This window comes from Cladophialophora psammophila (genome assembly GCF_000585535.1).
Source record: "Cladophialophora psammophila CBS 110553 chromosome Unknown aczJe-supercont1.2, whole genome shotgun sequence".
Lineage (NCBI taxonomy): Eukaryota > Fungi > Ascomycota > Eurotiomycetes > Chaetothyriales > Herpotrichiellaceae > Cladophialophora > Cladophialophora psammophila.
In genome coordinates this window covers 115,810-130,395 of record NW_006912923.1, presented here as the reverse complement: position 1 = coordinate 130,395, position 14,586 = coordinate 115,810, and the positions used below count along the sequence as shown (strand labels likewise).

Sequence of the window (14,586 nt, the reverse complement as noted above, 5' to 3'; positions counted from 1 at the left end):
AATGTCACAGACACGACTTTGGTGAGCATTATGGTTACGCAGGTGGCGAGTGAGTGTGTTCCTGCTCTTGTACACGCTCTGACACAAGTCACAGGTGTACATAGAATGATGACCCGACAGGACGAGCAAAGCTACCGACTTGAGAATAAACGAAGAACATTAAAGAGCGTGAATTTTCGGAAGCCAGCCCACGATTAGTAGAGAATATCAGGTACTTACGCCAAGGTCTCGGCGCTCTGGGCGCCCTCCCAAAATAAGGCTAGTGAGGCATCATCCGAAGCTGAAAAGAGACCTATCGACCAACAACATTTATATGAAGCGCTTTTGGGCATTGAATTGAGAAAGGTTCGGTTTGATTCGAATCACCAGGCCCTTCCCACAAGGATAGCTTCAGCCCCTTATCGCGCTCACGGATTGCAAGCAATTACCTAGACTCTTGTTTTCATGTATCTACTCAACCTCATCCACTTACACACACAATCGCCGACCGTGATAATCCTATGCTAACCTCCCCATTCCTCTCAACTACACTATGACCTTGCTGCTAATCTCTTGCTCAAGCAAACCTTCCACATTGCCGCGACAGAGATGGTCCGGTACCCCCAAGGAGGGAGAAAGGCTAAACGTGAGACACAAGGATTGGACAACCACTTGAAAGACACGTCGCGGTTTGCAACCCGCGTTGATCTGTGATTTCTGCCATCCGCTTTCAGTTATGTAAACGGATAGCATTGATCAATGATCTATCGTATCAATCGTGTCTTTCTCTCCGCTTATTCAGCGAACTCTAACTATTTGTATGAACATTTGCCTGGGTTCAGGGGGCCATTCCTGAGGATTCCCTGGCGACCTCATCCTGTTCCAGCGAGCAGATCAACGGCCTGATGTAAATGGCGCTGTCGGTATTTGCTACTGGGTACATAGTAAAGGCGATCAGACTGGCAACTAAACTGGCAACGGTTGACCACGGCGAGCACTGTAGCGATCTTTTAGCCCTGATACTCGATCTATCTCACAGTAAATATTGAGGAGTATGGCCAGGTATCGAATAGCATTGGCAATGTTATTTTATCAGCGCTAACAGAGCTACGCGGGTTATCTGAGTCAATGTGCGCGCTCGCTGACCTCCCAGGGATTCCCCCTTGTTGTTAATAGAGACGAATCGTGATTAGCTGCAACTCCATCCATTCGCCTCGTCCGGGCCCACATCTGAGCACGAGAACCACCTGGAAAAAAATTTCTCCTGCTGATGTTTATCTACGCGTGGTGCTCACAGTTGCGTGCCAGCGAGGAAGGAGAAGGGGCTCTAGATAAGGAAGATCTTCGGTGTAATATTTGGCGCGATCATGGAGTAGTTATGCCTCTTTCCAAATGAAGGAGGACTCAGGTGGATGAAAAGGACAAGGCACATCAAGGAAAATTGTCGCCGATCTCCGACACGGACACCATCTCTCCTTGCCTTCACTCGCAGGGTAATATTAGCCATGATTACCTAGCCGGGAAATCCGTCTCAGCCACCGCTCGAACGCCGGACCGGGCAACGTGGCTCGGTTGAATTATTATCGTTAGACCGATCCGTGCATGGATGAATCCTCAGTATCAACCATCAGACTAACTCGTGCATAGATGAAACGAAGGCAGCGAAGGAAGTATTGCATTGGCCCCTCGCTTCTCTATGTCTTATTCCTTAACACTGGAAGAGGGACATTTCATTCGGTGATTCTCACCGTTTGACGTCACGTCTGTACGTTGAGGTACTTTGAAGCAAAATGACGGGTTGAGTCGAACGAGGAAGATTCGCACTTCTTCAAAGCCCTTGTCCAGACAGGGTGTAGAAAGGATGGTGCGGGCGGGGGACTCTGTCATCGTGTGAATCTGTTTTGAAGGAACTTCAAGCAAGACTGTCAAATGGGAAATGCGCCGGGGCCATCGTGTGGCTGAGAACCTCTTTGGGGTAGTGGTACCAGACAAGGCCTGCATATATTCTATCAGCAAAGCTGAGAGTCTGCTTTACAATCTATTCAATCCATTTCCCAGTCTTCTTTTCATCTGAAGAGGGAACAGCTCAGCTATCATAACATTTGCGACACTTATTCCGATCGGCCTTCCCGATGGTTCTCAGGTCCACCTAGTAACGTGGCTGTATGTACAGCTCCGGTGTCACGTACGCCTGGATGGTTAACTGGCTTTTGGCTGGATCGCCTTTCGGGCCAATACCAATGAAGGTGAAGATCCCTGTTCGCTCGTCCAGAGCACGGTGAGTGCTAGTCATTTGTGTTTCAGCAAAGGTCAACTTGGCCACCGGAAAAGGTACTTACAAGGAGCTCTTCACCTGCTTTTCGATCGATTTACCGTCGTCATCCCAACCGTGCTTCGCCAGCCAAGTATCGAGACCGCGGGCGATGATTTGGTCGTTTGGTGCAAAGTTGGATGGGTATAGACAGAGCTTGGGCACCGGGTAAGGGTGGTCTGCCGACAGCGCGAAATAAACGGCGGTCAGTTTCTTCGTCATCGAAGAGAATCTCTTCATGTTCATCTCATCTTTGCTCCGACTTTCTTCATACGAAACTCCGCTCAGGCAATCCATCAAGTCTCGAAATTTGTCTTTGTCTCCATCGAGGTTGGGGATTCTTCCGCCAAGGGTGTAGTAATCCCAGATGCTGTCGAAGTCCGTGGCGAAACACCGATTGTAGACCTTCAAGCGTGCTTTTGCCGGCGAAATCAGGTCGGTGGCGAGCCAGCGCGTTCCCATCCGCCAGGGCTCGGGCTTGTCAGAGAGATAGTCGGTGATCATTTGGCATGACTTGAGGACATTTGGGTAGGAATGGACGTTGGGAAGGTGGTAAATAGCTGCACTGACTGCCTGCCAGTGGGTCACGTCCTGGGCGGCAGCTCTGAAGCAAGGAAGAAAGTACACTTTGCCCATCACCGGCAGTTGAGACGCCGCCTCGAGCTTGCGGCCAATGTCGAACCCGACGATGACCGGACTGCTCTGGCCAGCCTTTTTGATCAAGGCCCGCTGCTCATCGATGGGTAGATGGTCGTAGACGAACCATTCTTTCAAAGTGTTGTACCATTGGTCGTCAAACCCATGTTGCTCCTTAGACAGCACATCGACGAGCTTTTGGGTGTTTTCCGGGCTCAGGAGATTGTTCGAGTCTTGTGGACGAAGCTGACTCAGGTCGACCACAAATCGAACTGCTTGCTTCTTGATTGAGCCTTTGAGCTCGAAGCTGAACTCCAGAGGATTCCCGTCCCAACCTATCGCGCACTTGGGAGAGTCACTCTGTGGGCGACCGCCAAGCATTGGACATATGTTGTCACGGTACCAGTCGAGAAAGTGCCTTCGAACATCATCAGGATACATGGCCTCCTGAAGCATTCGACTGAGGTCGGCACCACTTGTGTTCCACCAGTAGTTTGCATCGGTAGCGGTGCCATTTGGTTTGGTTTCCTCAACGCTCTTTTTGACAACTTCGACACCCGGCAAGGGGACTGTGGTAGGAGATAGTAGTACTGAAACCATGATTGCGGTTACAAGATAGGTCGACGGCCGTGAAGTTGCCGCGCATAGTAAAGCAGCTCCATGATATGGGCTTTCTGATATCAGGGCTCGACTGCTCTGGAACTATTTTGCGCCCACCGCTTTTGGTGAGACGTCAGCACTAATCCATGGTTGAGGGATAAATTTCCAAATGCGCTTGTAGAATCTCGAGAACTTCGTTTGTAGGGTTTCGAGCTCTCCGTTTGTAGGATTTGGAGGACTCCGTTTGTAGGATTTCGAGTATTACGAGGTACTGTGTATCCATACCCCTTTTCGGTGATTAACTGTGCCTGATCGGGCTAGTGCGCTGGCGGCCTTGGCGGTCTCTGGGGCTCAGAGGACTTCCGGGGAGATGGAACGGACCACGGAGCCGTTTCGAATACTATTTGACCGATTGGCTCTTCTTAAAATGATGATTAGTGTCCTAGGGCTGAACTTAGCCAGTGGAGCCATACAAGTCCATACGAGGCTTAATTTTCCACTAATAAGAGGGGTACTTACCCGATTTGCCTCCTGTATCCACCATATCTCATTAAACCCTGATGATGACATGCATTCGATACCGTATCCGTCGTGTGAGCACATCGTGTGCAAGGCAAGGTAGCGATAACGAGGCATGTGCCTTTTTCATTCCACGGAGAAACCTCAGACAAGGCGACCGATTCTTCCTGTGTCCATTTGGTAACTGGTGCAATCAAGGCCAGCAGGGTTGGTAATTCCAGCCCCAACAGCGTGTATCGGAAGCGACGCCAGCAGACAGCCATATCCAGACCAGATAGAGCTTGCAGACTTGACCAAATTCTCTTCCACGACAACCCGTCACAGCTACATTACCGATTCAGAGCAACCAAGATTCCTCAACCATCTATTGCAGCTCTGTAGCGCCACCGACACATGCAATGGCTTCACAATCTAATCCCATCATCGATATCAGCAAGGAAATCCTCCTACAGGCAAATGTTCTCTCTGAGTGCTTACAACGGCATTCAATCACTGTGCCCAAGGACCTTGCTCCGGGATCCGTGTCCCAGCTCTGGACAACGGAGGTGCAGGAGATCCATGTATTGCGGTCTACGATAATGTCGCTGACAAAGCGCCTGGACAATCTGCTCGAAGGTCCCCACGGCATCCTCCATGAATATGTGTCAGTCAATTGGGAACATGGGGCACTATATGCCCTGCTCGAATGGAAAGTGTTCCCGAGCATTCCCCTGGATGGGACGCCAATCCACGCATCACAGCTCGCTGGTATAACAGGTCTTCCATCAGCAAAATTGCTACGCCTATGCCGCCTTGTTGCCACTGCCGGAATTTTGAACGAGCCTGCTGAAGGTTGTTTTGCTCATACCGCAATCTCGGAGGAGCTAGTCAAGGACGAGGGCTTCAGAAGCTGGGTTGGCTTTCAGCTTTTTGAGACACGTGTTGCAAGTGCACATCTGTCTGACTCGCTGCTGGAAAGCCGAGATTTTTGGGGCGACGATGGAAGTGCGTTCAAACATGCGTGAGTAGAAGCCTGTCCCGAAGACAACTCGACTTAATGGGAATTGACAAGTATCTATCATAGCTGGGGAGTGCCCATGTATGCTTGGCATAAATTGCACCCTGAGAAAGGTGCCAGATTCGCTCAGGCCATGGAGAGCGTATCTCAGTGTAGGTGGAGCAGGTGCCTCTGGTTGCTACTTTTGAACTGATAATTGACATGCAGCACTCGACCCTGGCGATGGGATGATAATCGATCACCTAGCTCGTTTCGCTGCCAGCGAACCCTCAAAGATCAAGCTCATGGTCATCGAAGTGGCCGGCAACGGCGCATTTTGTAGACGAATTGCGAGTTTCTTCCCATTCATACAATTCGAAGTCCAGAACCCCTCCCTTGAGGTCCTGGAGCAGGGAGAAAGCTTGCTCGGCGCGGAGCTCCGCAATTCTGTCCGATTTCGACGGCGGGATACTTTCGCGATGCGTAATACCGAGGAGATTGAGCTGGAGAAGTTAGGCTCTAACGAGTTTGTGCGAACCAGCTTCCTAATACGCAACACGCTGTGGTGCATGAAGGACTCTGAAGTCACCAGGTTGCTACAGACATTTGTTCCTGTCCTCCAATCGGATGCTGGAGCATCGCTCCTGATTTGCGACCTCGTCTCGCCAGCGTGGGCAACATTTGAACCACACTTGGAAAGGATCTATCGCCGGCGAGACGTGACCTTGATGACCATGCACAATGCCAAGCAGCGCACAGCAAAGGAATGGACTGATCTTTTTTTGGGAGCTCATCCTCAATATCAGGTACGTCTTAGACACCAGTTACGCTCACTCGATTGCCCTGCATAAACAGAGTTGCCCTCTGCATTTTTCCGGGCCACCAAGGCTGAATTTTTTCTCATTACAGGTGACATACAGCGAACGATTTTCATCACATAGTGGTCGTGGTCTCTTCCAGATCACATGGAATACTTCTTCAGGGTCACGTCTGCTGCATGAAGGTCTTTATTCATCCGCCATCGCTAAAAACAGGGAATCACCACCACTGAAACTCACACACGCCAAACAGTTGAATGGGGAACCATTTGTGTGTATTAAGCCTCGCAGGGCACGATGTTCGTCAAGTTTCGCAGACGACTTTTCTTGGACAGACTAGGCGTCTTAGTTCATTACATCTTAAGACCACATCTTGCTCACTTCCACGTTCAGAGCTCACTATAGTCAAGCCTTCCCCAGGTTTAGGAGGTAAATAGACAGGTAACCCTTCAGGTCCCTCGGTGGTCAAGAAACGACTTTCCCTTGAGATACGTGGACCTCGAACCACCCCATAGAAAATCTGGTCTTTGTAGGGTCTGCAAAGTTGTGGTGATCCGGGCTGACGATATTCACAAAGTGCGGATCCGTTCGCACACGAAGGTAATCTTCGATGTCTTTGAACACGATCTGAATGACCGCATCACAATCCGAGACGTTTTCAGCCGGTAGTTCGCCCCCATACACTTTCTCCAAATAGGGCTTGTTCACGTCCGAGCTGTTATGTTGCTGTGACAAGGACTCACATCAGTCATCTAAACCTTCCAGCGGGGCCGGAACGGATGTTGTAAAATCTCACCATCGTATAAGAAACGATATCATTCTTGGCCAATAAAGCCTTCAGATGACCAGAGTGGGTTTTGCTGATGTAGGCGTGGTAATCGTCCTCAGACATGTCGGCTCGCTTGTAGCCAAATACAGTGATTGCGAAGAGCTTTCTTGTTTCGGTGATGCTCATTTTGCAGCGCTGAGTTCCCGAGTTGGTGGGCTGTGCGAGGAGTTTTTCGAGCAGTAAACGCAGAAACATGGATCATTATCTAGCCGCCCAAAGCCTTAAGGATCCACCCCGACAGTACTAGTAACCTTAAGACCCACTCCGTATTAAAGCCTAGTGACACCAGCCTTAAAAGATCCGCTCCGATAGTGGGTCTATCCGCGGATGCCTTCCATGTCACAGTCTGAAATTCGAGAAACGTGGTACCAGTGCTTCACAATCATCAATGGTTCACCATGTGGCTCAGACCCACACTAGGCGCTTCAGGCTCAGATTAGGCGTCTGCGACCCACTTTGTCATGCTTGCAGGTCTCTATACATATGTTCCTCTGCCTGGATAAGTATTGGTCAAGGGTATAGAGCGAAGGATTTATCTTACGGATGAAACGTTGGAGGATGGGCCAAAAGAAGATTACCGAAATCGACAAGTCTTTGGTAGATTCTACAACCGACTAACTGTGGTGGAGAGAACAAAGAGAGTCAGCCTCCTTTTCAGGTGTCTTCAGTATAACTTGGTGTCTGCCGGTCCAAATGCTTGTTGAAAGGTCATGAACCTTGTTCTGGTACTCCGTGCACATGCGTCCGCTGTAGAGTAGTAGTTGTCGCTTGTCCAAATGGCGCCCTCTAGTCCTACTTCCCAGAAAGTGCCTGTTGAAACTCATCAACTTTTCCTCTTTGGCGATTTGAGTTTCACACACTTTGAGCAACCGCTCCGACGATTGTTGCATTGCAAGTCTAACGCTGTCTTGTGTTCGTTCTTTGATAGGACGAGTCATTCTATTCGGCAACATCTTGGGACGCTTCCGCTTGAGCAACAGACCCTTTTTCCACGATTCACCACGCTTCTGGACTTGGTGTCCAGGTACGGCGAGACAGAAGGCACACCCATTTTGAAGTTTTTCCTCCTCACCGTTTATCAGATTGCTAGTCTCATCGAGTGAGTCTCAAGCACTACCTGGCGACCCATCATGCTCACCAGCACACTATTACAGGTTGTATACAGTGTCGAAATATTCTCTGCCAGTAACAGACGCCTACACCATTGGCCCTTGTGCCGGCGGCTTTGCGGCTGCTGTCTTTTCATGCTTCCGCAACGTTGATCAACTCGTCGCTTGCGGTAGTGCGTCAACGCTGGCCGCATTCGAGACAGCCCTACTCTCTTATGTTATAGGGAAGAAACTCTCGTTGGAACCCAGAGACAGAAACAACGAAGAATCATGGTCAGCAACAGTGACAGCTGATCGAGAAGTTGACTTAGAGCAAATTCTTCATCAGGATGCGGAATCTAAAGTAAGTCCCCTCTTGCACACAACAGCTAATATGCCGAGTTTGACGACTGACATGATGGGTTAGAAAAGCGAAAGAGGCTCGAGACTATGGGTCAGCTCAATCACTTCTGCACGCTCAGGCACCATGAGTGGTCTGCCTTCCCTGTTACAGGATTTCACTACCGCAAACTCGAGCACATTCAGGTATCGCTACTTAGAGATCCAATCACCATATCACGCCAGTCATCTGTTCTCATCAAACCGGGCCCAAAACATTGTGCAATCGGTTTTAGGAGGTAGCTCTGCATATTTTGCAGCCCTCAGGCCTCAGATACCTTTCGTATCTTGCGCAACTGGTCAGGTGGCCAATGTACCGGACTTTCAGTGTCTCCTTCAGCTCGTTGTTGATGATGCCTTGCGCTCTCCGATCAGATGGGATGCCGCCATATCGTCATACAGCACACTTCTCAAACATATTCTTGTTAAAGAATGTAAAATCGTCAACTTTTCCAGTGGAGCCGCTACCATGATCTCCTCGAGGCTGACTAACGAGCTGGGGATTCAAGTTCAAGTCATTGAGGCCTCAATGCCAACGAAGCACCACCAGCAACCGAGCTTCGGTACAGGACGCTTTGATCAGTCAAAAATTGCCATCGTTGGCTACTCGGGTCGCTTTCCCTCGGCTGCTTCCAACGACGCTTTTTGGGAGTTGTTGAAAGCTGGGCGTGATGTACACCAGGAGATTCCGCCAAGTCGATTCAACTGGGAAACGCACTATGATCCATCAGGCAAGAGAAAGAATACCAGTCGGGTCAAATATGGTTGTTTCATTGACGAGCCTGGTCTTTTTGATGCTCGATTTTTCAAAATGTCGCCCAAGGAAGCTGAGAATACAGACCCGGCCCAACGCCTGGCAATTACAACCGCTTATGAAGCAATGGAAATGGCAGGCATGGTACCTAATCGAACACCAAGCACTCAGAGTGATCGAATTGGAGTCTTTTTCGGTACAACCAGCGACGACTGGAGAGAAGTCAACAGCGGACAGGATGTTGGCACCTACTTTATTCCTGGCGGCAATCGCGCTTTTGTTCCTGGTCGTATCAGCTACTTCTTCGGTTTCTCCGGTCCCAGTATAAGCATTGACACGGCATGTTCCTCAAGCTTTGCAGCAATTCAGACTGCCTGCGGTTACCTATGGAGGGGTGAATGCGATACTACGGTTGCTGGAGGTACGAATGTATTGACCAACCCGGACAATTTTGCTGGCCTGGACCGTGGTCATTTCCTTTCTACAACCGGTATGTCCTCCTTAAAGAACGACCCATCGTTCATTAATGGTTAATCATTTCACTGACAACATATCTAGGGAACTGCGATGCATTCGATGATGGTGCTAACGGCTACTGCCGTTCCGAGGCTGTTGCCACTGTGATTTTGAAACGCCTTGAAGATGCTGTGGCTGATCACGACCCTATATTTGGAGTGATTGCGGGCACCAACACAAACCATTGTGGTCATGCCGACAGCATCACCCGCCCACACGAAGGAGATCAAGCGAGTGTTTTCAACAGCATTATTCGCCATGCAAATATTGACCCGTTGGACGTGAGCTACGTAGAGATGCACGGCACCGGCACTCAAGCGGGCGACGCTACAGAGATGAACTCCGTGTTGTCGGTTTTCGCGAAGGACTATCAGAGACGACAAGGTCCGAGAGATCGTCCTTTGTTCCTGGGCTCAGCCAAAGCTAACATTGGCCACGCCGAGTCAGCTTCGGGTGTATCCTCTCTCATCAAAGTGCTGCTGATGATGAAGCACAATGAGATTCCTCTTCATTGCGGGATCAAGACGAAGATCAACCACAACTACCCACTGGACCTTGCGGAACGGGGAGTTCATATTGCCTCTAGGACTGTCCCATGGTTACGCGGGGACTCAAATTTGAGCAAACGGGTGACGTTCTTAAACAATTTTAGTGCTGCTGGCGGCAATACTGCAATTCTGCTTGAGGATGCGCCAGCTCTCACGTCGAACGCGAACATCTCGGTGGATCAACGGTCGACGCATGTGGTGACAATATCGGGCAAATCTCCCGACTCTCTCCTGAGCAACATGGACGCCATAGCTTCGTTTCTCGAAAACAAGGGCAGCAAAATTTCACTTCCGGCCCTCGCGTATACAACCACAGCACGGCGCATGCACTACAACTACCGTTTTGCAGCGCGAGGATCAGATATTATGTCAATATTCTCGGCCCTCAAGGCTGGTATCCAAGAACTGGGCGCCAAAAGAGGCAGCTTGAAGCCTGTTCCCATCCTGAAGCGACCAAATCCAAGCATCGTTTTCGTGTTTTCAGGCCAGGGAACGCTCTATAGCGAGCTTGCGAAGTCGCTTTTTACAACCAATGTCTCCTTCCAAGCCAGTCTACTTCAACTCAGTACCCTTGCGCAGGCTCAGGGTTTCCCAGATTTCCTTGGAATTATTGACGGGACACTCGACAGCAACGTGGCCGGTGCGGTGGCTACGCAACTAGCGTTGGTGTGCGTACAAATCGCCCTGACAGACCTCTGGAACAGCTGGGGCATTTCTCCCACCGCCGCAATCGGCCATAGCCTAGGAGAATATGCTGCATTCTATGCTGCTGGTATCCTCAGCGCTGCCGACACCATTTACCTCGTCGGGACTCGTGCTCAGCTGCTCGAGAAACATTGCACCCCAGGCACACACTCCATGCTCGCAATCCAAGGCTCACTGGAGGTGGTTTCCCAGCTACTTCAAGACAGCGACAAGAAACGCAACTGCGAGATAGCATGCGTCAACTCACCAAAGGCTCATGTCGTCGCAGGACCCAAGGACTGCATCTCCCGGGTTGCCGCTGCGGCATGTGCATCAGGTATCCAGAACACTATTTTAGACATCCCATTTGCTTTCCACTCGACCCAGATCAAGCCTATCCTCAATGCATTCGAGCAGGCTGCAACGCAGGCCGTCGTCTTCCGCCCCAGCAGAATTCCATACCTCTCACCGCTACAGGCTCGGGCTATTCCTGCGGGAGACGAGTTCACCCTCAATGCCTCATATCTTACAGCGGCATGTCGGGCCAAAGTAGACTTTGTTGGAGCTTTGCGTACGATCATAGCAAGTCCACACTTGAACCTTGGCAGTTTGGAAACCGTTCAGTGGCTTGAAATTGGATCTCATCCGATCTGTTGTGACATGGTGAAGGGTACCTTTGAGCCACAATCAGTTCATACTCATGCAACGCTTCGCCGAGGGGTAGATGCCTACAAAATCATAACAGCGACTGCCCAACAACTTTACCTATCTGGCATCAACATGGAATGGAACGAGTACCATCGGGATTTCGCAGCCTCACAAGAAGTCCTCCAGCTTCCTTCTTATAGGTGGGACTTGAAAAACTATTGGATCCAGTATCGCAACGATTTTTGCCTTACCAAAGGTGACGGCCCGGGACTTCCAGCTTTGGTCCAGAAAAACCATCGACCAGCTAACGCGCCGAAGTACATCTCACCGTGCGCTCAACGCGTGGTCGAAGAGCAACATGGTGCGGATGAGTCCTCGATATTGGTAGAGTCCGACCTCTTCGATGGTCGTCTGCTACCAATCCTCCAGGGACACAGGGTGAATGGGGTGGCTCTTTGTCCCTCTGTAAGTCATTGTCGCCCACAACTATGTGCCACGTTATGATTGCTGACCTCAAAATACAGTCAATGTATGTGGATGTGGCTCTTACAATGGCTGAATATCTTCTGCGTGAATCTCCAGAATCTGACCAACCTCGCGACCCTGGCTTCGAGATTGGCAATACGAAGATTGACAATCCCTTAGTTGCCCACCCTTCAGAGACTTCACATCGCATCGGTATCAAAGCGCTAGCTCGATGGCGTGCTGGTGTTATTCAAATTGCGATTTTCTCTCTAAAAGAAGGGTACGAGCCTTCTAAGATGCATGCCACACTTGAAGTCCAGATTGCGCCCAAACAAGACTGGATCTCCTCTTGGAATCGTACTGCGCACCTCATCAACGCCCGCATCGATAGCCTTCACCACAGTGTCTACGATAGCAAGGGCAACAGCGAATGCAACCGTATGAAGCGGCGACTGGTCTACCGACTCTTCAGTGTGCTAGTCCAATACAATAACGAATACCAAGGCATGTCAGAGGTGATTATCAACAGCGAAAACTTGGAGGCGGCCGCGGAGGTCAATTTTCAAGTTGGAAAGTCCGATTTTCAGCTTGATCCTCGGTGGATCGATAGCTTGGGTCAAGTTGCTGGCTTCATCATGAATGCTAATGACACTCTGGATCTGCGGGACCGGGTTTTCATCAATCATGGCTGGCAACGTATTCGATTTGCAGAACAACTGGATGCGACGAAAACCTATCGCACCTATAACCGGATGCACCTGATAGACAAGGAGACATATGCTGGCGACACGTATATCTTGGATGGTGATCGCATCGTGGCCGTCTATGAAGGTGTGCGGTTCAAGGGAATTCCAAGACAACTCCTCGATCGCATCCTTCCGCCTGCATCAAATCGGGGGTCAAGCACAAGAAATCAGGTCAAGAACAGTGCTCAGCATCCCCCTACTCGTCCTTATCCTATTCCAGCCCTCCTTGACTCGGCCTCGGAAAGAGCGCCAGAAGCCTCGCGCAGCATCCGCACCTCTGTGCCTTCTGCTGGGCCTTTTGAAAAGATGCTCAGCATTATTAGCCAAGAAGTCGGGGTCAATCCAAGAGAGTTAACCGCTACCATGGACTTTGCAGAGCTTGGGGTCGATTCTCTACTATCACTGACGATCATTGCAAAGGCTCGCGATGAACTGGGCCTTGAACTATCGTCTTCGCTCTTCGTCGAGTGCGCAACAGTTCAGGACTTACAATTGTTCCTTAACGGGCCAGAGCAAAGGGATCTGGCATCCACGAGCCAGCCTGATTCTTGCGCGTCCAGTACCTACGGCTCAGACTCGGGACCCTCTTCTTCCTCGACTCCTCTGACGATTCCAACAACCCCCCGAAAGCTTTTTGAGCCATCAGGGTCGCAAGAGAGGCTATCCATACGTCTGCGAGTAGCAGCAGTCTTGCAAAAGATTGTGGCGGAAGAAACTGGCATCCCGGACGTGCAACCTTCGGCGAACCTCGCCGAAATCGGAGTTGATTCTTTACTCGGACTCACGATGAGCAGCCGCCTACAGGAAGAACTTGGGGTGACTGTCACGAGTAGCATATTCCTGGAGCACGAAATACTGCAAAGCCTCGAAAAGGCACTTTGCGATGCCATCGGGTCGAGAGATGCGGAGCACAAAGGGCAGGCCAGCGCAGGAGCCACCGCACAGGCCCACCCAGAGCACACTGACTGTACCAATGCCGCTCTAGCGGCTCGTCCCAGCCTTGAGGACTCCGCTGCAATGAGAGCCGGTGAGCACCTACCATCTCTGTCCTCTCTATCCAGCGCAACCTCCGTCCTTCTGTCAGGATCGCCGCATCAGGCCAAGCAAGCCTTATTTCTGTTTCCGGACGGTTCTGGCTCGGCTTCGTCGTACATCGCTTTCGCTGAGGCCATGAGCTCCAAGGACGTTGCTGTCTACGGTTTAAATTGCCCTTGGCGAAAGACGGCGGCTGAGATGACCCGTCTTGGCATCGACATGGGTGCAATGATCGACAGATATATCGTGGAGGTGGAGCGCCTTGTGCAGGAGCAACCCCACGGGCTGGCGATCAGCGTGGGCGGCTGGTCAGCGGGCGGGATTCTCGCGGCCGAAGCAGCAAGATATCTCATGCAACGAACACGACTCCCTGTCCACGGTCTTGTTCTGCTCGACTCGCCAAACCCGATTGGTCTCCAGAATCCGCCGGCAAGGATGTACGATTTCTTTGACTCGCTCGGCATCTTTGGCCATGGAGGCAAAACGCCAACCTGGCTACGAGCTCATTTCGATGCATTTCTTCGCATCCTCGACAAGTACGAGCCTCGACCACTTCTCCAGCCCCCGAAGACATTGATCGTCTATGCTCGCGACGGTGTCTGCAAGGGCATCGAAGGACCGAGAATGCAGACATTCCCGGATGATCCGAGGGAGATGCTGTGGCTGCTGAATGACCGTGAGGATTTCTCTGCCGAGGGCTGGGCGACGGTGCTGGGGGGCCAGAAGTTACGGGTGGCGGTAATGGACGACGTCAATCATTTCAGTTTGATGGACAAGGGCCCAGGCATGGTTAGGATGGCGTCTGTTGTTTGCAATTTCCTTGGAGTTACCCTCATTTAAAGGGTAGAAGGGCATATATATATATCACTAGTGGCGTACGGGAGGAAGTCTTTGGCGAGAGCGAGTGAGCAGGACCAATATTTTAGACTTGACCACCAAATATGCGACAACAAGCGGCCATATTGGAATCACCAATCGACCTTCGTTCTCAAGCACGACGTCATGCTGGTTAATGAGGCACTGCGCGACCACTGT

At 50.8% G+C, this 14,586-nt stretch overlaps 4 protein-coding genes across 4 annotated transcripts; 2 read left to right on the top strand and 2 right to left on the bottom strand.

The window, feature by feature from the left end:
* Positions 1-2,128: 2,128 nt before the first annotated feature.
* Positions 2,129-3,526, bottom strand: A1O5_01366 (uncharacterized protein; the record flags this gene model as incomplete). The annotated part of the gene is made up of 2 exons (XM_007741985.1): positions 2,129-2,264; positions 2,319-3,526. The coding sequence occupies 2 exons, from the start codon at positions 3,524-3,526 to the stop codon at positions 2,129-2,131; spliced, it is 1,344 nt and encodes a 447-aa protein (XP_007740175.1).
* Positions 3,527-4,443: 917 nt separating this feature from the next.
* Positions 4,444-5,872, top strand: A1O5_01365 (uncharacterized protein; the record flags this gene model as incomplete). Its single annotated transcript, XM_007741984.1, has 3 exons — positions 4,444-5,045; positions 5,109-5,194; positions 5,250-5,872. The coding sequence occupies 3 exons, from the start codon at positions 4,444-4,446 to the stop codon at positions 5,870-5,872; spliced, it is 1,311 nt and encodes a 436-aa protein (XP_007740174.1).
* Positions 5,873-6,304: 432 nt separating this feature from the next.
* A1O5_01364 (uncharacterized protein) lies at positions 6,305-6,794 on the bottom strand (the record flags this gene model as incomplete). The annotated part of the gene is made up of 2 exons (XM_007741983.1): positions 6,305-6,565; positions 6,636-6,794. 2 exons carry the CDS (start codon positions 6,792-6,794, stop codon positions 6,305-6,307), a joined length of 420 nt encoding a protein of 139 aa, XP_007740173.1.
* Positions 6,795-7,444: 650 nt separating this feature from the next.
* A1O5_01363 (uncharacterized protein) lies at positions 7,445-14,391 on the top strand (the record flags this gene model as incomplete). Its single annotated transcript, XM_007741982.1, has 5 exons — positions 7,445-7,767; positions 7,823-8,124; positions 8,197-9,399; positions 9,468-11,770; positions 11,830-14,391. 5 exons carry the CDS (start codon positions 7,445-7,447, stop codon positions 14,389-14,391), a joined length of 6,693 nt encoding a protein of 2,230 aa, XP_007740172.1.
* Positions 14,392-14,586: the final 195 nt, after the last annotated feature.